The 21,735-nt window shown below is 41.0% G+C and overlaps 1 protein-coding gene across 2 annotated transcripts in view; it reads left to right on the top strand.

Moving 5' to 3' along the window:
- The window catches only part of LOC147012274 (glutathione synthetase-like), an 86,619-nt gene extending 66,767 nt beyond the window's left edge, over positions 1-19,852 (top strand). For both annotated transcript variants that reach the window (XM_085856178.1, XM_085856177.1), the window contains exons 6-11: positions 9,092-9,208; positions 9,973-10,053; positions 12,062-12,139; positions 15,002-15,068; positions 17,972-18,166; positions 19,516-19,852. In XM_085856178.1, coding sequence (XP_085712304.1) covers positions 9,092-9,208; positions 9,973-10,053; positions 12,062-12,139; positions 15,002-15,068; positions 17,972-18,166; positions 19,516-19,767 — 790 coding nt within the window. In that variant the 3' untranslated portion in view covers positions 19,768-19,852. The remainder of the gene's footprint in view (positions 1-9,091; positions 9,209-9,972; positions 10,054-12,061; positions 12,140-15,001; positions 15,069-17,971; positions 18,167-19,515) is intronic.
- The last annotated feature ends 1,883 nt before the right edge of the window (positions 19,853-21,735 follow it).

Consider the following 21,735-nt stretch of genomic DNA (forward strand, 5'->3'; position numbering starts at 1 on the left):
GAGGTATTAAAGAAATTAACTTATCTCACCAGGGAGGAATACAAAGAATTAAAAAGTCTATTTACAATACTTTCGACAAGACTATCGACATCGAGAAGACATGTATTTTAATTCAAGTTTTTTCTTAAATAAATGGAGGAGAGAGTGAAGGCATTTCTAAGGATTCTTTATGTTTTAAAAATTAAGATTCAAATGTGCATGTTGGAAACTAAAAAGGTTTTTGCACTCTGCAGAAATTTTTCTCATAAATAAATGAGTTATTGTCTCAAATGTAAAAAGAAAACTAATACTAAAAATATTTCATATATTAAAAGTAAAAATAACAGGGTTATACAAAAAGGTATATGTTCGGTGTGTGGTTCAAAAAAAAAAATCAATTTATCTCCAAACACAAACTCGGAGGAGATATACAAAAGTTTTTATCAGGAAGTAAATTTACAACTACTGGAATACCAGGGCAATTACATCTTCCAGGGTATTCTTTCTGTGGTCCAGGCACAAACTTGGATAAAAGATTAGATGAGGCAGACAATCCTAAATCCTGGAGTAAACCAATCAATAGAGTTGATGAAGTGTGCATGAGACACCATATTGATTATGGGAATACCACAACGTTGGAAGAAAAGCATGAAGCCGATAGAGAAATGTTATATAATTTGTCTCTGATACAAAATCCAACCTTGAGAGAAAAAGTTGATAGGTTCATCGTGAAGAAGATGATTAGTGCTAAATTGAAACTTGGACTTGGAAATTCAAAAAACTTATAGGCTCTAATGATGCCATTAAGACTGAAGAGCAATTAGCTGATGAATTACATAAACCAATATTCACAAAGTTTCAGAGAAGGAAAGTTTATTCCAAGGAAGTTGATTATATCTGGTCTGCTGATTTGATTGAACTCAATAATGATAAGGGGTACAAGTATGCTTTAACCGTTATTGATTTGAGGAGTAGATATGCGTGGGTTGTCCCTTTAAAAAACAAAACAGGTAATACTCTTATGTTAGCTTTTCAACAGATATTTAATAAAAGTAAGAGAAAACCTAAGAAATTGTGGACTGATGAGGGTAGAGAGTTTTATAACAAGACATTTATGAATTTTTAAAAAAATAACAGTATTACATTATACAGTACCTTTAATGAAGGGAAGGCAGTTGTTGTTGAACGTTTTAATCGTACCTTAAAAGAGAGACTATATAAAAAATTCACACAACTCGGTTCACAACAATGGTTATCTTTTATTCAGGATATTGTGGATAAGTATAATGACACGATTCACACGTCAACGAATATGAAGCCATCAGAAACATTTACAAAATTAAAATATGAAAAAGAGATTAATGTCAGAAAACCTAAGTTCAAAGTTGGTGATATCGTAAGAATATATAGGTGGAAATCTCATTTTGAAAAGGGTTTTACTGAACGATGGACGAAAGAACTTTTTAAAATTGTTGATGTAATAGATACAGTTCCTTGGACTTATAAAATATATGATTTGGAAGGGAAGAGATTTTAGGTTCATTTTATTCACAGGAATTACAAAAGACAAAACTAAGCATATAATACACCTTTGTGGACACTAGAGGGACAAGTCCGAGGTGTATAACAGTATATAATGTGTGTCAAGGGGTGGACGTTCTTACATCTGTGAACCCCAAACACAGAATCCTCAACTGAATAGTCAAGGCTTAACTTTTGTTTGTGTGTGTGTGTGTGTGTGTGTGCAATGGGAGCAATAGGTTGGCGCTTCACTCCCTCCTACTATACACCGTTGTGGACACTCGAGGGCCAAGTCCGAGGTGTATAACAGTATATAATGTGTGTCAAGGGGGACGTTCTTAGATCTGTGAACCCCAAACAGAATCCTCAACTGAATAGTCAAGGCTTAACTTTGTTTGTTGGTGTGTATGTGTGTGTGTCCCAACCCTCACATTCAAAATCTCAACCCCAACCCTCACATTCAAAATCTCAACCCCAACTCAATCCTCACCCAACACAGTCTTTTTCAAAATGAGATTTCCACCTATATATATATATATATATATATATATATTTTACGTTTTTTTTTCTCTTCTTCCAATTCTGTCTTTTAAGACTTTCAGGTTTGATGACGTAGAAAGGGGGAGTAAGCCTGCACTTTCTTCCCAGAACTTTCTTGATCTTGCTCCCATCAAGCACCATCCAACAAAGAACTACATCGATAGGTTTAGATCCCAAAGAGTGATAGCAACTCCAAAAGTCTCCAAAATATAAATAAATAAAATAATAATAATAATAAATAAATAAATAATTAAATAACTGCCCCCAAAAAGTTTCAAGTGTCCAACATAAACCCAACTTTCCAAGTCTTCAAGGTATAACCACATTCCCGTTGAGTTTCCAAGATATGTATCACATTGTGAGTTATCAATCCAGAACCCACATTTCAAGTATTCAAAGTAAAACCAACTTACAAAGTCTCTTAAGGATAACTCATTTACTGATTTTTCAAAATTTGTGAGTCTCCAAGGTAGGACCCATATTTAGAACCATCTTGGCAGAACCCTTTTCCTGAGTCTCCAAGGTAGTTATTTAAACCATCAAGGCAGAACTCATTTACTGATTTTTTCAAAATTTGTGAGTCTCCAAGGTAGGCCCCATATTTAGAACCATCTTGGCAGAACCCTTTTCCTGAGTCTCCAAGGTAGTTATTTAAACCATCAAGGCAGAACTCATTTACTGATTTTTTCAAAATTTGTGAGTCTCCAAGGTAGGCCCCATATTTAGAACCATCTTGGCAGAACCCTTTTCCTGAGTCTCCAAGGTAGTTATTTAAACCATCAAGGCAGAACTCATTTACTGATTTTTTCAAAATTTGTGAGTCTCCAAGGTAAAACTTGTATTCTGGCTCATCAAGGTATAACTTATTCAGTGGGTATTGTCTTGATAACTCACAATGAGTACTATTGCTGTAAAACTCTTTTCAGGATTTTGTTGGTCTCCAAGGTATAACTCTTTGGTTGGGTCATCAAGGACGAACTGCGTTCTGTGGGTCTTGGTCGCTCATAAGGTCTTCAACCAAGCCAACAATTTCTGCCCCAAGTTGTAGCAAAAGCAGTATTTTCATTTCGTATTTCAGACACAATTTCCTGTGAGAGAAAAATAATAATGTATTAATTAAGTTATTTAATTATTAAATGAGTATGCTTCAATCAAAGTTTGAAAATAGGAAAATAAAAAATCTTACCTCAATAGATAAGAGGTTTGAATCCAGTTCATCAACTTGAAGGTTTAGTTCCATAGAAGACAGAGAGTTCCAAGGAACACCAAAGTCATCCCACTCAAGGTCTTCAATCAAGCCAACAATTTCCCCCCAAGTTGTAGCAAAAGCAGTATTTTCATTTCGTATTTCAGACACAATTTCCTGTGAGAGAAAATAATAATGTATTAATTAAGTTATTTAATTATTAAATGAGTATGCTTCAATCAAAGTTTGAAAATAGGAAAATAAAAAATCTTACCTCAATAGATAAGAGGTTTGAATCCAGTTCATCAACTTGAAGGTTTAGTTCCATAGAAGACAGACAGTTCGAGACAAGCACACAGAACACCATTGCCAGCAAGAACAAATGTTTAAAATGGAGCCTGGGTTTGAAGCTTTTATAGAGAAAGACTGGTGGGTGTGGTTTCCTTTGGAAATTCCCTGGGCAAGCCTAGGCAAGCCTTCATTGGGAAATTTTTCAAAACCATAACATCCTGTAATTTTCTAGTGATTTCTTTGTGAGTCAGAGATGAACTGGAAATGATGTAAGAGTGGGCGGGGCTTAGCAAAAGTAGGCGGAGCTTAGGAAAAGTGGGCGTGGCTTAGAAAAAAAATACCTTATGAAAAGTGGGCGGAGCTTAGCAAAAGTGGGCGGGGCTTAGGAAAAGTGGGCGTGGCTTAGAAAAATACCTTATGAAAAGTGGGCGGAGCTTAGCAAAAGTGGGCGGAGCTTAGGAAAAGTGGGCGTGGCTTAGAAAAATTACCTTATGAAAAGTGGGCGGGGCTTAACAAAAGTGGGCGGGGCTTAAAGAAAAGTGGGCGGGGCTTAACAAAAAATAACCTGTGGCTCAGGAGGTGGTCAAACAAGAGCATTAAGAGAAGTTTATCATTTCGTAATGGCACAAATGGGGTATCTTAAAAAATATAAAGATTCAAATGTTTTGTTTGTCAATATTTTAGATGGGGATTATTGTGCAAAGAAAATTAAACTATTGAAGGAATTTGAGAATGAACAAATCTTTATAGGTTCAATGAGTGAGCTGTTCAACCCTCAGGTGTTCAATTCAATGAGGTTCAACCTCCAAGTTAAAAGGGGAGACAAATAAATATACCTTGGGATAAAAAGGGGATTTATTTTTAGGGAAAAAAAATATAAATCGCTGAAAATCCCCCATTCATTTACATGGGGAAAAGTGAGCCAGAATCAGTATTCTTACCCTACTGTTACCCATGGTTTCCCTCTTATCATCAAAGATTGGGGGTCCCGAAGGCTTTGCCACAATCCCGTCATCTGGTGAGCTGCCATGCGAAGGGATGCTGCACCGGAGGTACTCCCACCGAGTGGGTTTTCAGATTTGTTTTTGCTTTTTGTGGGTTTTGTGGTTTTACAGTGCCCAGAATGCAAATCCTGCCACCAACCTCTGAATAAAAGGTAACCCAACTGCAGGAGGACATCCCCAGACACAGTTGGGCACTAGTATTGGATGGCTATTGGCTCACAAGGTGCTCCTCCACCCTTTGACAGGTTTTGTTTTTAAACCTGCTGGGTGTCCGTATCCATACACCCTCCTCACCTGGAAACCTGGTGGGGGAGACGGTTTAGTCGCCGACAACCCGACCATGAAACAGGTTAGTACAGGTTTACATGGTCACTTGCAGCAAGTCACAGATCCAATTTGGCCCCACAACAGCTCCATAATAAATATACCCATCAAAGTATCGAATATATATAGCTGAGTTTGTGTCTGTGGGTGAGTGTGTGGGTGTGTGGGTCTATGGGCGTGTGGGTGGGTCATAAGCGCCATCTATTCTGCAGGCCACACCTTCTCCTTTCTCTCCAGCATCACAAGCATTGCCCATTAGCCAGTTCACTACTTTCCCTCCAGCAGTCCAGAAATTGCCGCCATCTTTTTCGCTCCACATTGCTCTGAAGGTTCATAGCTGTCTCTGACGTAAATTTGAAGACTGAACAACATGTTATATTAATATTAAATAATGGTACTGTTTTGAGGAAACAAAGGTACATTATGATAACAACTTAAATGAGGTAATGCATGTTTTGTCCACAACGATCGTGGCACCGGTCTAATACACACCGCTCAATGAAGGTACGTTGATTCTCAAATGCAGAGGAAAGAAAATAGGGACATTTCATTGAATAAAAACAGCTCGGTTTTCACCTGACTCTTCAAGGCTTGTAAACAAACTTATGGACATGTAATATTATGTGAAGTAATAATAATATTATGTGAAGTTCCCGCCTTTGGAATAAACTTCCTCAGGCTTTCAAAACAGCTGTTCACCACCACCTCTTATCTTCCCCCATCCAAATCCTCGATCTTTTCTACCCCCGATAATCCACCCAAGCCCACTTCCTTCATTTCTCCTGCTTTCCTTCCTGAAAGTCCCTGAAATGTCCATCTTCTCTTCGCCATGTTCCCCGTCCCATCCCCATCCCTCTCCCTTCCACAGTTCACCTAATGTGTCTGTTCCCCACTGTTTTGTCCCTTCCACTCCCGCCCCTCTTGTCTCATGCCTCCTTGCTGTGAGTTGTGTGTTAGCTCTCATACGAGCCTCGACCAAGGTATACAAAAAAAAAACAAAAAAAAAACATAAATGCCTTTGAACTCTGAGCTTCTTGGACTTTCGGCTCCCCCACAAGGGCTCCCTGGAGAAAAATCCGGCTGCTCAGGTATATGGAGGTTTGGATAGCAGCCAGCAAACCTGCCGCTCGGGCATATGGAGGTTTGAATAACGACCGCTACAACGGCTGCTCGAGTATATTGTTGCGGGCCGGGGGTCGGTGGCGAGAACGACCACTCGGTGGGGAAAGCTTGCGTCGTCTCCCACCAAACTCTCCGGAATTGTAGGCCGTCGCTCGGATAACTCCGTGAGCCGGCGTGTCGTTTAACCGACCGTGGAACGCCAATATCTCGACCGCGTGGCGTAGGTTTATTTTGTCTCGATCCAATGTACCTAAGTAACCATGCGGTCTCGGCTACCGGGAATCCACGCCCTCGGAACGCCCGGCCGAACCGGATTCACTCTACCGGCAGTGGTAAAATTACACCAACCGACTACCACTCTGCCACCCACCTTTCCGGCTTGGATGCAGTCGAGCGGGCCTGCCCAGGACATGCCGGCTACAATTGTCCGATTACCGGGGATAAAACCCCGCCTAAATTCAGATCCGAACCATGCTGGACCAATACAAGAAGGGACGGAAACAGACTGGGAACATTTCTGTGATGATTTATTTACAGTAAATGAAGACACTAAACAAGACTTCACGCGAATATGCAAGAAGTATTTACAATGTTCCAAAAACACTTATTTAGTTCTACCTAAAAGACGGGCCCACACGCAGACACACACACACAAATGAAAATAAACTCAGAGTTCTTCATTGGACCCTCGCAGCTGAGGAGAGAGCGTAGCTGGGGGTCAGGGTCCAGCTGGGTACCTGACCGTCAGAGGAAGGGGGTGCTCCATGATGCGGCACCTGACAAAGGTCGTTGGTTTGGTCCCCAGTCGCACGTGTGGGACTCGTGGTTCGTGGCGGAGCTCGGGTGGTAAATAGCAGGGTCCACGGAGAGGGGTCAGGGTCGCTCTTTCCTTTCCTTGTAGAGGGCCAGCAGAGACATGTTCGCCGCCTTCACGACCTTCTGCTCAACCCTCTGCTTCAAAAGAACTGCACACTCAACAACAACCCCGTCGAAAACCTCCGAACAACCTTCGTAACAACCCCTTCGTGACAACTCCTTCATAGCAACCCCCAAAAAACCACTGCCTCAGAGAGTGCTCCAGAATTTATGGACCTCCCTCAACGGGGTGGGGCTCGCTCGAACAGACCTCACTCACCGCCCTGATTGGGCAGGCTCCCATGGACTCTCCCTTCCTGGGCGGGTTTCGGTCCCTACCGGGAAACCCCACCCACTCTTCCACGTGGGTTCGTACTTGTCGAGCAACAGTATCAATGTTGCAAAGGTTGTTGTGAAAAGAGTTACAACGTTTGTGTGGAGCCGAGAAACCGGAACCACGAGATCTTGCCTTGGCACGTCAGGGTGCGAGAAGGCAGCTGGTTGGTGGTGGATCGTGATGGGCCGAGGGTCATGCAGATGGGATGGTTGTTAGATGGCTTGTTAGATGTAATAACCTAACTAAAAGAAATCGCAATGCATGCCTTTGATTCTTCCACTAGACAAAAGGAATGGGATCTGACTACACACATACTTAACGACATAACTGACTTTTGGGACATCTGTATGTTGAATGCTTATGGTTTACAGATCCGTAACAATATGGAGGTTTGCATAGCGGCCGGTAAAACGGCTGCTCAGGTATATGGGGGTTTGCATCGCGGCCGGTAAAACGGCTGCTGGGGTACATAGAGGTTTGAATAGCGGCCGGTAAAATGGCTGCTCAGGTATATGGAGATTTGAATAGCAGCTGACAAACCTGCCGCTCAGGTATATAGAGGTTTGACTCGCAGCCAGTAAAACGGCTGCTCAGGTATATGGAGGTTTGAATCGCATCTGGTAAACCGGCCACTTGGGTATATGGAGGTTTGAATAGCGGCCGGTAAAACGGCTGCTTGGGTTCAAAGGCTTAAAATTGGCTTGGTCGTGAAATATCTGCATCCGTAATTAATTAGTCGGGAGGCCGGGGAAATTCCCCAGAGGTATTTATTATGTACATGTACACTTTAAAGAACTTATGTGCATGGACACTTTAAAGTTGTATGACATGTACACAGCCACTTTCGTACACTCAACATCACTTCTGAGTTTATGTACATTTTAAAACTGACCAAGGTTCGTTTTCATTGCAATGAAAATAGTTATGATTAATATTTGAAGTCTTTAAATTAAAAAAAAAATGTCCTTTTGTCGGTATTTTGTATGTACTGTATGCTGTTGAGATGTCCAGGGGTGTGTTCAGTTAGGAAGCAGCAAGCTCGCGCTTGCCAATCCAGCCGTTCGTTATCAACGGTTTCTAATGGGGTGCTCGCTTGAGTGCTGGAGCCACTTGGCGAGCGTGCCACAAGAAACTTGGGAACTGAATACACCCCAGATTCATACCATGGTGATGAGGATAAATATCTATACCATCACAATTATTTCAGCCATATTGATGAATTCGTTCCTCAGGGATGGGGTAGGAGGATGCAGGAGAAGTGGTGGGGTGGGAAGAGGGACCTGACGTTGCCAGGCAACGTCAGGTACCCCTGCTAGTACAAATATGAAAATAAGTGGAAACGAGATTGCACTCAGTGGAGGTGCTGACTCACCTAGTTATTTTATCATTGTGTAATACTCCCCCAGAGCATCATAACCTACACAAATACGGCATGAGTAACTTTATTCCTGCACTAAATTTCGTTTTATATGTTTGAATTTTTAGCTAACATTGAACTCGTGTGAGATATCCACAATATGAAGCTCTGTGCCAAATCTGGGAATTATAGCTGCCCTCATTCTGTCCAGTTATTCTGCCGACAAACTTACAAACACACAGACGGGATCAACAAAATACTCACGAGCTCAGCCGATGGCAGCAGCATGAGTAAATACTTGCTTGTTGCCATTCAACGAGTTGTTGTAGCTCCAAGTAATAGATAAGTAAGGTTGTAATAGACAAATAGAACGTGACAGGCCACTGCAATGCCAGCAGGTTTACAGTGATTCGGTGAAATGCAATTGTTACATTTTATTTATAACTCGTTGTCCATTACTTATCGACACTCACAACACAATGAAGTCTGCAATGATAAGTTGTGATCCTGCTCATGTTAAACATCGCCACTGATGCAGCTTGCTCATCTGTGTTTTCCCAATCCTTGTATTTCAGACATACACTGCCTTCTGCTGGCCTTCACCATCTTGTCAGTCTTATGCCTGATAACAATCCAGCTTCTGCCATTGCGGACGCCATTGCTTGTGCCTGGAATCTCTTCAACAATCCTCAGTATGTATGTGGTTATCTCATCCTGATGTCTTTGATTGACATTGACGTTGATATGAAGACTTTTATCCAAATCCATGTAAATCCTGCATTTCACTCTGGGTTCTGTCCTCAGTGTGGAGATCTTTTGCTGCATCAGTGATTCATGTTTATCTTGATTTCCCCATTTATATTTTTCTGAACAAAGTAGTGTGCAAACTGTTTTGAATGTACAGTGGAAAATCGATATAACGCTAAGCGTTATAGCGCTTGTACTGATATAACGCTCATATATCTTGGACCCCAAAAAATACTACTATTTCATGTTTAAAGGCAAAAAAGTGAGAAAATAGAGACAAAGTTAGTCCAAAATAGCGCAAAGTGGTGAAAAAAATTCAAGCTGTCATCGCCCTGTGTTGAGTTGACATGTGGTGTGAAAATACTCACGAGCTGTCATCTTCTCGCACCTTTCCCGTATATGGCGAAGCTGAGATGAACAAAATCAATTCAAGTCAAATCATCATAGCATCCGTATCTCCTGTAACTCATTGACCGCTTTGTCACCAACCCCAACAATTCAAGATGGCGGACGTACATGTCCACGTGTTGTGGCTCTGGTTTGTATGTAATATAAAATATTTTTCACTGCATCAGTATAGCGCTGTATCATTTATAATGCCCTAGTCACTTTGGACCCCACCGGTGAGCGTTATATCGATTTTCCACTGTATTACGCCATGTAGGAACGTGTTACATCACGTGGTGTCTAAGTTTTATGTCTTGAGCAGAGCGATGGTGCTTGTGGTTTGTGAAATGACCGAGAGGAATGTGTTCGACCAACATTGCCTGGAGTACATCTTACAAGAACGGTATGAATTTGAAGCATCTGATGTTTGCAACTCAGTTTTTAAAGCACTACATTTACATGACTTATCAACGTATTCACACGGTATCCGGAGACATAGTACTTGTTTCATCAGAGTGGTACATATCGTCAAATGCTCGGGGGTCATGACCACTCATAAGGTGAAATCAGGTGACAACGCACAAGAAGGTGACAACCACAGCCCAAATCACAGAGCTGATTGCGGTCTGAATTCCGATCAGTTGTAAAGTAAAGAGCTTGGTTCATCAAATAACCGTGAAATGACTCGTGCCATAATGTTGTTGACAGAAAACTATTTTCAATTTTCACACTGAAACCAAATTACTCAGGTTATCTTAAACCTATCCTTAACCAAGCAAATGCACAGAAGAACAGTTCATGAAATTTGTCAGTATACTCTGAATTCTAAAACCATGGCAGCAGTCACGTTGTTTATGCACATTGAGATGCTGTATCAAGCATGTTTTGATTGACTTGATGGTGTAGTGAGCAGTAGAGACTGTTGCAACCGTCATTTTCAATGAAGCAGTTTGAAATAACAACATGAGTTAACATACAAGGAACTTCAACCCAGGTGGAGGCAATTAGGCCCATCAAGCCTGCACAATGGTGACCAATCTATGGTTATCCATGCTCTCTCCTTTGTAAATGCTGAACATTAAGCAAGGAAGCATCACGTACAATTTTAAAGTCTTTGGTATAACTCAGTCTGGGTCTGGTTCGAACGGCCAACTTCCCAGGCTCAGAGCAAATGCTCTCACCATTATGTCACTCAGTTGACGTGAGTGTGTCCTGAGCATTAAAGGCAATTACAACGAATTTACCCCAATGGATTGTGAAGCAGTGGACAAACCAACCAACCAACCAACCATTGGGACCATACTCTGTGCAGAGCATCAGTGCTGCTGAAGCAGTCTCCTGGGCTACTGAGCACAATCTTGGACAGGTCACCACTCCAACGCAGGATACTCAGATAGCTCAATCATACCAGCAGGCTTGTATGCATTTTGCCAACCTCAGAAGGATGACAGGCTGAGTCAACCCCAACTGGTATTAATTCAACAGCCCTGCGGGATTTGAACTCAGAAGCCTAGGTTCCCAAGCCCATCACCCTCACCATAAAGCCAACACCAGGTATAATTGACAAAGCAGTATCAGAATTAGATCTCACAAGTTGTGTTGCAGAATGATGCTAAGAAAAGGTACTTTAGTTAGAATGTCTATGCAACGAGTATCCATTTATATTTGTAATGTTAGCCTCGTCACAGCGAAGACTTTCACCTTGCTGTTGGATATCACCTGCATCATGAATGGACAGGAAGGAGGTCACAAGACTTGTAGTAACAGCGTGCCTCCAACTAACGGTGCTACAATTTGCTGAGTTGGTCTCCAATGAAGCCGAGGTCTGAAAAATGGCGAGCCTCAGAGCGTGTCCTTGTTTTGAAGTTGAGTCCCCCCAAGCATTACACAATGTGATACAACCTCTGCGAAGTGACTTCACAAACGTTTATGTCCTGGTATATTCCTCATTTGATTTCACTGCCTTAAAATACATGTCAAGCTCTTCTTTCTTACTTTCTCTGTCTATCCACATTTGACTACTCTCCTTCTCCCCACCCACATTTGTAAGTTATGGCTGAGGAAAAAGAGGATTATTTTTGCTCTGACAAAGGGTTACTGCTAGAAATATCAGCATCTACTTGCTTCCCACAGCTGTGAGCATACCTGGATCAATGTGGGATGGTCCTAAATGTTGAAGGTCAAGATGTGGTGGTCCAAAAATAATATGGCCATCTTTGGATCCCGGGCCATGGGGAAGTCGCGGGCGATCTCTGAGGGTAAGCCTCATCCATGTGGGGGAGGTTTACCCTCGGCGATTGCTTCGTGATCACAGATATCTAGGTCACAATTATTTTCGCAATGTTTGATTATTTTACATAAGAGGCTTCCAAAATAACTGGGTGATGTCCTTGTGTCCTCTGCTGCCAAAGGTGCATCCCGGTTGTTCGACGAACATTTCATGAGATAGACCAACAAGCAAAGCTTGATGAAGATCGCAAACTTTACCTGTAAGTGACACAAGCAACACTAAACATCTTATAGGAAAAACAAACAATGTCATAATTTTGTAATCTAAAAAACGTCTTTGAACCCGTTCTATCCTACGTATCTATTTTTCCGAGACTACTGCAACCTTTGGAAAGGAAATAGTTTCATTGCTAATAAGCATGCCAGGTAACCAATGATGCCAGATCGGCTCTGTGCCACCTGCGCTGACAGTGAGCCAGATTCAGTCTGGTTTCATTGACTCACTGATTATACATGAACCTAATTTTATATTTGAAATTTATGAAGCTTTCATAGTTCCACACATCCAGTGCCAATAGAAAGTCTACACCCCCTTTCAAATTTTTCACCTTTTGTTACCTTATAACCTGGAATTAAATTGCATTAAATCAGACTTTTTCCACCTTTATTGACACATCCAAACCCACAACTTCCAAGTGAAAAACAAATTCTACAAATTTCAGAAAATTAATTAAAATACAAAACTAGAATATCTTGATAAGATAAGTTTCTACCCCCCTGAGTTAACACTTGGTGGAAGCACAATTGAGAGCAATTATAGCTGTGACTCTATTGGGATAGGTCTCCACCAACTTTGCACACTTTGATTGGGCAATATTTTCCCATTCTTCTGCACAAAACTGTTCAAGCTCAGTCAAGTTGCATGCGGTAGCATTGATGAAGTCAAGCCACAGATTTTTGATTGGATTTAGGTCAGGTCTCTGATTGGGTCACTCAAGTACATTTACCTTTTTGTTCCTTAGCCACTTCAGTGTAACTTTGGCTGTGCGCTTCAGGTCGTTGACATGCTGAAAGGTGAACTTCCATCCCAATTTCAGATTTCTTGCAGAGGGCAGCAGGTTTTCCTCTCGGCTCTTTCTGTTTTTTGCTCAATACATTTTCACTTCCATCCTGACATGTGCTCCAATTGTTGCTGAAGAGAAACATCCCCACAATATGCAGTGTGACCACTCCTCATTTTCATAAATGCCAAGGTGAGCCAATGAAAAAAGCTAAGAATTCACAAGGTTTCGGAAAAGCGATGATAAAAGAAAACCTATATGCCAAGAAAACCTATAGAAAACCAAGACGCCAAAGTGAACAACAAATAGCCAAGATCTTGTGAAAAAGCCAAGGAGTGGTTACACTGACAATATGATGCTGCCACAATCATACTTTACAGTAGTGACAGTGTTCTTTGGGTGATGTTCTGTGTTGAGTTTACGCCAAATGTCACATTTTGAATTTCGGCCAAAAAGTTCCATCTTCGTTTCATCCGACCACAAAACTTTTTTCCATATCACTTAAGAATCTCCAGTGTTTTTTGCATACCTTAAACAGGACCCATGGTGGGATTTTTTGAGTAATGTCTTCCTTTTTGTCACCCTTCTGTAAAGGTCAGACTTGTGGAATACTTGGGATATTGTTGTCACATGCACACAGTAACCAGTCTTTGCATAAAGGCATGTAATTCTTTCAAAGTTGCCATTGGCCTCTTGGTGGCCTTTCTGATCAGTCTCCTCCTTGCTTGGTCATCCAATTTGGAGGGACAGCCTGATCTAGGCAGGGTCTTGGTATTACCATACACCTTCCACTTCTTAATGATTTTCTTTACTCCAAGGCTTTTGAAATATTTTATACCCACATCCTGATCTGTCTTTCCATAACTTTATCCCAGAGGTCTTTTGAAAGCTCCTTGGTGCTCATGGTTGAGTCTTTGCTGTGAAATGCACTATCCAGCAGAGAAAACCGCCAGGGACAACTGATTTTATTCTGAAATGAAACAGAATCACAACAATTTAACACAGGTGGAGGCCAATTACCTTGGTGTGTGGTTTTTAAGGTGATTGGTTACACCTGAGAAAATTTACAATTGCTATTTTCAGTGGGGTGGACACTAATCCAACCAAGATATTCTAGTTTTTATTTGTTTAATTTAGTTTCTAAAATCTGGACAATTTGTTTTTCACTTGGAAGTTGTAGGTTACAATGTGTAAATAAAGATGGAAAAGGTCTGATTTAATTCCAGGCGAGAAGGCAAGAAAAGCTGAAAACTTTGAAAGGGGTGTAGACTTTCTATTGGCACTGTAGCATCAGAGATATTTTGTGTCTAATTTGCCTGCCCGTTAATTTAACTCTTGATGTGTTTCACTGTTGTGTAGCTCAAGAAAGGCTCTTTAAAGTGAATCATTTAGTGAGCATTATGAATTTACCAAAACCAAGCTTCAAGCTGCAAGTCAAATTGATGCAAAATATTTTTTATACTACAGTTACCAAAATTGAATACTTAAGAGTCAAACATGAAGATGAAAAGTTTTCCTGACAGATACGTTTTAGCAACTAAATGTTGCTGAGATCATCTCAGATAATCCCCAATCCAAAACCGCATGATCGTTTCTACCCTCGTTAAGGACGTGTTCAAAAACGTTTTTTTTTTTTTGACAACTAAAATTGCCACCATTTGGCCATCTTAGATCTGATGTCGATAAAAAAAATGACGTGCATATGTATACCAACATGTGTTATCTGTGTGTGAAGTACAAATAAAATCGGTCTATACACGTCTGAGATGTGGTTGTGGATGCACGCACGCACGCACGGAAATGAAAATCGAGACCAGATCCAAAAGCCTTCGTTTCGGACTAAGTCCAACAGGGACTAAAAATCCAGAATTGTTCCTGCCAATTTGCGGTGAACGCATTTGAGAAATATCTGCCATTGCATTGTGTCACATAAAGGTTCATGCAATTCAACCCCTTGGTGTTTTTCAGGACCCATGTAATATTGAGCCATTGCATTTTTGTCATAATATATTTTCTGAATATTTCATAACTTTGGGACAATGGTCTTGGTTTTTCACGCAGAAATGGAAATGAAGTTGCTGTTGTTTACTTCCGTACTGGATATGCACCCAATCAATATGATGATTCAGTAAGTCCTCCATGGTATTGATTGTCAGAGAAAGAGTATTTTATGACTCCTCCTGCTCACCATCCTCTCCTTTTTCTCCCCTCTTGTCGGGTTTCTGGAACCACCTTCCTGGGTCTGCCAGGTCACATCTTTCATCGATTCGTTCAAGATGGTCATGTAAAACCATTTCATGCTGTTCCCCATTTGTACTCATCACCTATTATATTACCATTGACTCCTCCCACCCCCCCCCCCAACCCACTCCTCTATCCCCCCTGTTCCAACAACCGCTCCCTGTCCACCTGCTGTTTTCTGAACACTTTTACTCCATTTGTCTTGCATGTTTGAAGCTTGTTCACGTCCTTTCACTGCCTGTTTTCTTTGGCCCTACACTTCCAGAGTCGATATCTCTGCATACAAAGTCTGGACTCTTGGAAGAGAATACGTATGTTTATTTGTTGTCATGGGCCAGGAAAATTGGAATCCATCTGAGCTATATAATCACAATGTATTATATATGCAAAGAGACATTGTGCATGTGTTTTTTGCTTCAACCCCAGGTCATTGATATTTACAGGAGTGATTGAGGCAGTGGTGTATTGCCTATGTACCACCCAAATAATGATGTGGTATTCTCTTAGTAAGGGCTTTTACCACGGAGGGTCATCGGGTCCTTGCCATTATTTCCTACTATTTTCTCTTAAATGCCTTGACCAGAGACCATAAAACCCATGTCATTATAAAGGTCTTTGTCCGAGGACTTTTGGGAATCTCACGAAATTGTGAAAGAGAACATCATTCATAATTTACTTTAAACTATGTGTGTGATAATTGGTTGAGGGTCGTTTATCGGCACAATTAGGCTGCTGATGGTCACTTGAGAGTTGCAATTCCATGGGGTTTCTGCATATCTCAAGGGATTTCTGCATATCTCAAGGGATTGTGAGTTGGACAGGTGACCGTGATGACCCATGACACGTAGAAGCCATGCTTTTGCTGTTTCGATCGTGGTTTCTGTGAAGTTGGTGATAGCATGATAGAGGAGGGGAAAAAGTCAAATATTCTGCTCTTTTGATGAGATAATGAAGAAACATGTATATGCTTCAAAAACGAAAAAAAAAAGACGACTGAACCAAATCCATCCAAATTATGCATGTTGCCTAAGGGTACCCCAAGTTTGGTTTCTGTCAGCGTAGTATATCTGGAGAAGGGGGTTCATAGTGGGAGGAAGACCCCAATTCTCTCTCTGTAAATCTGTATCATATGGTTCGACTATAGTCCCATTCAGTGATGTCCGGTGTAACAAATCATCATCATCTAATATCAACAAAGTTTGAACAACTTGATAGTATGAATTACGGTGATGCTGAAATCTGAGTGAGAATAATTCAAAATTTTCAAAAGGTTTCATTTCACTTATATTTAGCGAGATTCAAACCAAAGCATCCAACACTGAGCTTCGCAGGGAAGCAGAAGTGATGTTTTCTCATGCCATATACAAGCAGCAAGGATGGTTGATGAAGCTGATGTTAGCTGACTTCCAAGCAGATGGAAGATGACCTCAGGCAAATTATAGAGTGAATAGAGCAGAATGCTTATGAAGTACAACATGTTGTCTTTTGATTAAATGCGCCAGGAAACTGATGGGTACTAGAATCCACCAGATTTCACTGCAGCCTAATATATTAGTGCATTCCTCGTTGTATATCTAATAAAACTGATGCAGACACAGTTGCAGCCCAGAAGTTTCCCAACACTCTCAAGAGGATCAACGAGGAACCTGGCTATTCTCCATCCATGGACACTTGTTTCATGTGAGAGCGAATATTCATGGGCACATGTTTCGGGATTGTTGGCCATCATCAGTGTGGAACAGGAGCTCCTCCCCGGTGGAGGGTTCATAAAATTGAGAATTAAATTATCTTCCTGGTATTGGCTGAGTGTAATCTTACGGAGATGTCGGGGGCTGTAGCTCTGCTAAGATCATCCCTGATAGGCAGAGCCGATGCAACAGTTTAGCCAGAAGAGCCTTTTTAAAATTTAAATTTCCTCGCTTCTCCCAGAACTGTTTTGTGTACCACAGACAGGTTAATGTGTACTACAGACAGGTTAATGTGTACTACAAATATAATGATGTTTGTAGTAATGATGTGGCACTTGTTTCCTGATTCCCACTGCAGTAATGGGGCCTGGTCTCGACTGTATGTCTTGTTGGTGACCAGTTCACTCCCAGAGGAGCTTCTGCTTCACGCTGTCATGGGGACATACTCCTATTGAGGAGTGATCCAATATTATGACCAGGCATTCTGACTTTTTTCGGCTAGGATGTGTTTGATTGACCATGTACTTCATGCTGAGGTGCATGTGCATGCTCATGGGACAGTCTTGTTGGACTGTGAACTTTGGCCAGGCTGTTTAAAAGTTTTGTTTGTTTTTTTAACCTTTTTATATATAAAAAATGCCACCCTCATAACGGGAATGCCAACAAGCCTGAAACACGTCTGTAGACGTTCCCTCTCCGGGGTCAACTGGTCTATAAAATTGAGAATTAAATTATCTTTCCGGTATTGGCTGCCATACAATCTAATGGATATGTAGGGGGGCTGTAGCTTTGCAAGCTCATACCCGATCGATGAAGCTGATGTAACGACTTCGCCAGCAGAGCTTGGTGGGGGAAGGGGAGGGGGAAACGGCTTACAATTTTTGCCTGTACATGTGCCACAGTGCAAGTGGTTTACTGACCCCTGCTGCTGACAGGGGGGATTATTAGCCATGGCACAAATTATATTTGAATTTTATTCTGCTGGATCCTCATCCCACTTCTGGATATAGGATAGAAGTTTACATTTATATGTTTGGAATAATAATTCCCAGAGCAATGAGCAACTGTTCAGAAGTTCACATTTGTTCATCTGTATTTATAGGTATGGCGAGTGCGCCGCATGCTGGAACGTTCACGTGCTTCCTGCTGCCCAGATATAGCCACCCAACTGGCTGGAACTAAAAAGGTTCAGCAAGAGTTAGCGTCTTCTGATGCCCTGATATCCTCACTTGGATTTTCAGCCACTACTGCTGCTCGCCTGCAGCAAACCTTCACCACTATGTGCAGTTTGGATGACGTGAGTGTGACTTTCCATTCTCGACCAATAATCACACAAACAGGAGATACCGACTGAAAGGCACTTTTTTTCTCATTGAAGCGCCAACTAAGCTTTCTCATCCTCTCAACTACCTTGTTTCAACTTATCACTATCCCACTCATCATTATTCCAAGCTTAAACACATTCATATGGACAAATTAAAGACTTTACAAAACTCCAACCATACCTCATCGAAAATATGTTTGTCAAACGTTTTATGAATCTACATGGGCACACCATTATTCACTCAAGTAGAAATATCATGAAAGTACACAAAGGTAAACTGTAAACTCAAAAGTATGCTCTACGCGTGGCCACAACTTTCTCAGGGTTCACATCCTCCACGGGTCAATTTCTTTACTCTCCTGCATTTATCATTTGATACTGGATGTATCATTCATTTGCCATTCCTATCACTATTGATCCACTTCTCATTGACTTTTTTGTACTCAGTACATCCAACCTCATTACCCTGCACACATAACGCAAAGTAAGGTTACACAAATTGTTCGCTCTGTCGTTTGAGTTCTATGATCGAGGAACTATTTCATTTAAATTGAATTTCATGTTTGGAACACTGTAAAACATGAATCGGAACACAAACCTACAGTTTGGCAGTACCTTGGCTCTGATTTTGGCAAATTGTATGGAATCTCATCCGAAGCACACATGCGCACAGTGCAGTAAAGCAATAAATTCAGTCTGTCTGGCAGTCTAACCAAATTGAAAATCATTCCAAACAGGAAACGTACTGTTTTAGGGAAGTCATACTGGCCACAAACAACAGGAACAAATAACGAATTTATCATGTTGAATAAGGTGCATCATCAGTCGTAAACTTCCGATTAATTTTTTCTTTTCTACAGCCGTTATAACTTTTATTTCTTTTCAATTTAATTACATATTTGAATACTGTAGAACACAAATCGCTTTATTTGCACATGCAAAAACATTCAGTTTAGCAGTACTTGGGCAAAATTTAAGCCGTCTCAACCAATAAGATCTGCAGCGCATAAGCTCTGAGGGCAGAGTAACGCAAGATTCAGACAAAATGGCGGCGTCTTGCGATTGCGGCACCCCAAAATTGCATTGACAACAGAGCTAACTTCGTCCAAAAGATAGTTCCAAATTCATCAGTTTCTCTTTTTTCTATCCATATATATATATATATATATATATATATATATATATATATATATATATATATATATATATATATCACCAGATTTCTGTTTTTTCGGCTGTCAGATTCTTTCTGGGAAGTCATGTTGTTAATAATTGTCTTGCAGGTTATTAATTTTCGTAATTTATTTATTTTTGTTCGTCAGTGGCTTGATGAAAACTTTCCCAGAAAGTGGATCGGCTGCCGCGGTCCGATCGAGTGGCCGGCACGCTCCCCAGACCTTACACCTCCAGATTTCTTTCTTTGGGAGCTCATGAAAGACCTTGTTTATCGTGAAAAGCCTCTTACCATTCAGGAATTGAAGGCTCAAATCACTGCAAAGTTTGAGGAAATTGTTATCGAACTCTGCAGATGTGTGGTGCCACTCTGTGCCTGCTCGACCTCAATTGTGCATTGATCACGAGGGAGGGCACTTTGAAAATTGCAAGTAAAACAGCTTGTAACCGTTCCGTCATAATTTTTTCTTGAATAAATGGTTAGATAAACATGTCATTCATTTACTTCTACCTTCTTGTACACTGTAATACAAATGACAAACAAACAATCAACTGACAGAAATTAGGCACTACTTCTGATTCACCCTTTATATATATGTGTGTGTATATATATATATATATATATATATATATATATATATATATATATATATATATATATATATATATATATATATATATATATATATATATATATATATATATATATATCTTCTTCTTTCGGCTGCTCCCGTTAGGGGTCGCCACAGCGGATCATCCGTATGATCCGCATAATGATTTGGCACATGTTTTACGCCGGATGCCCTTCCTGACGCAACCCTGGTCGCCTCTTACGACACAGGGATATGGTACACCTATTTTAACCGGGGTATACACCGGCCCAGTATACTGGTACTCATTTCGCCGACCTCGGAAGGATGACAGGCTGAGTCAACCCCCTGGTGTATTAATTCAGTGGCCCCAACGGGGCTTGAACTCAGGACCTTTTGGATCCCAAGCCACTGCCCGAACCACTGCGCCAACACCAGGCTCCTATGTATGTATATATATATATATATATATATATATATATATATATATATATATATATATATATATATGTATTTCTATATTTAGATGTGTATGTATATATGTGTATGTATATATATATATATATATATATATATATATATATATACATATATACACACACACATATACAAGACACAGCTTGCTGGAGATGTGTCTGAAGAGCACGACCTTCGGCTGCAAAGGTGCACACTACCGAGAAATATTTGGCACAGCTGTCGGTTCACCGGTCTCTGCTATTGTAGCTAATTTGGTGATGGAGGAACTCGAATGAAGGATATTTGAGTGTAATGAGAATTGGCTTCCACGGAATTGGAACAGACATGTAGATGACATCTTCATCATTGTGCGTACGAATATGGTAGACCACCTTCTGGGACAACTTGGCCAGGTATTCCAAAGCATTAACTCCACAATGGAAATTGAAAAAGAAAGCAAATTGGCATTTTTGGATGTGGAGGTTCACCGTAAGCCTGACAGCTCCCTAAAGATTTTATATGGATTTTAATTCCTGCAACCAAATCTCCTGCAAACACAGTGTAGCACGGAACTTAGCTGCTCGGACATGGATGGTGTCATCTTCCAAAGCTGAGGCAATAAAATAAATCAGATTAGTTAGAGGAGTCCTACTCAAAAATGGGTACAACAATGGGATACTCCCGACATTTGAAGAACCAAAAAGGACAGAACGGAAGGAGCCAGACACACTTGGGCATTTTGTACTGCTATACTACCCGGGCCTTTCAGAAAAGATTGGCAGGATAGTACGTGGTGCATGGATTGGCATAGCCTGCAAGCCTCTACGCACCATCCGTAATGTCATCTCAAAACTAAAGGACCCACTACCAACTGGTGTTAAATCTGGAGTAGTTTACCATTCATCATGCAAACACTGTGACCAATTCTATATTGGTGAAATTGGAAGGAATTTGAAACGACAACTAGATGAATATGACGGAGGCTTGGAGAAATGACCCATCAGCCATAGCACGTCATTACCTGTGATCTGGCCATAAATTTGACTTTGATGGGACCCGTGTCCTAGACACTACATCTAACAAACGACACAGGTTGATTTTGGAAGCATGGCACGTGAAGAGCTGGGAGGATGGCCTAACTGGGGGGATGGTGGATATACCCACACAATACACACCTCTAATGCAAAGGGCGAAAACTGGATGGTGCCAACGCTGGATAAGGTGAGCAACAAACAACCAATCCGAAACAACACATCCACATGTGCACAACACCCAATGAGAACCTCAACACTCTCACAACCAACAAATCATCATGCCCAACCC

The sequence above is a fragment of the Eptatretus burgeri genome, chromosome 15 (assembly GCF_056783735.1).
Source record: "Eptatretus burgeri isolate ZD-2024b chromosome 15, Ebu_testis_v1, whole genome shotgun sequence".
Lineage (NCBI taxonomy): Eukaryota > Metazoa > Chordata > Myxini > Myxiniformes > Myxinidae > Eptatretus > Eptatretus burgeri.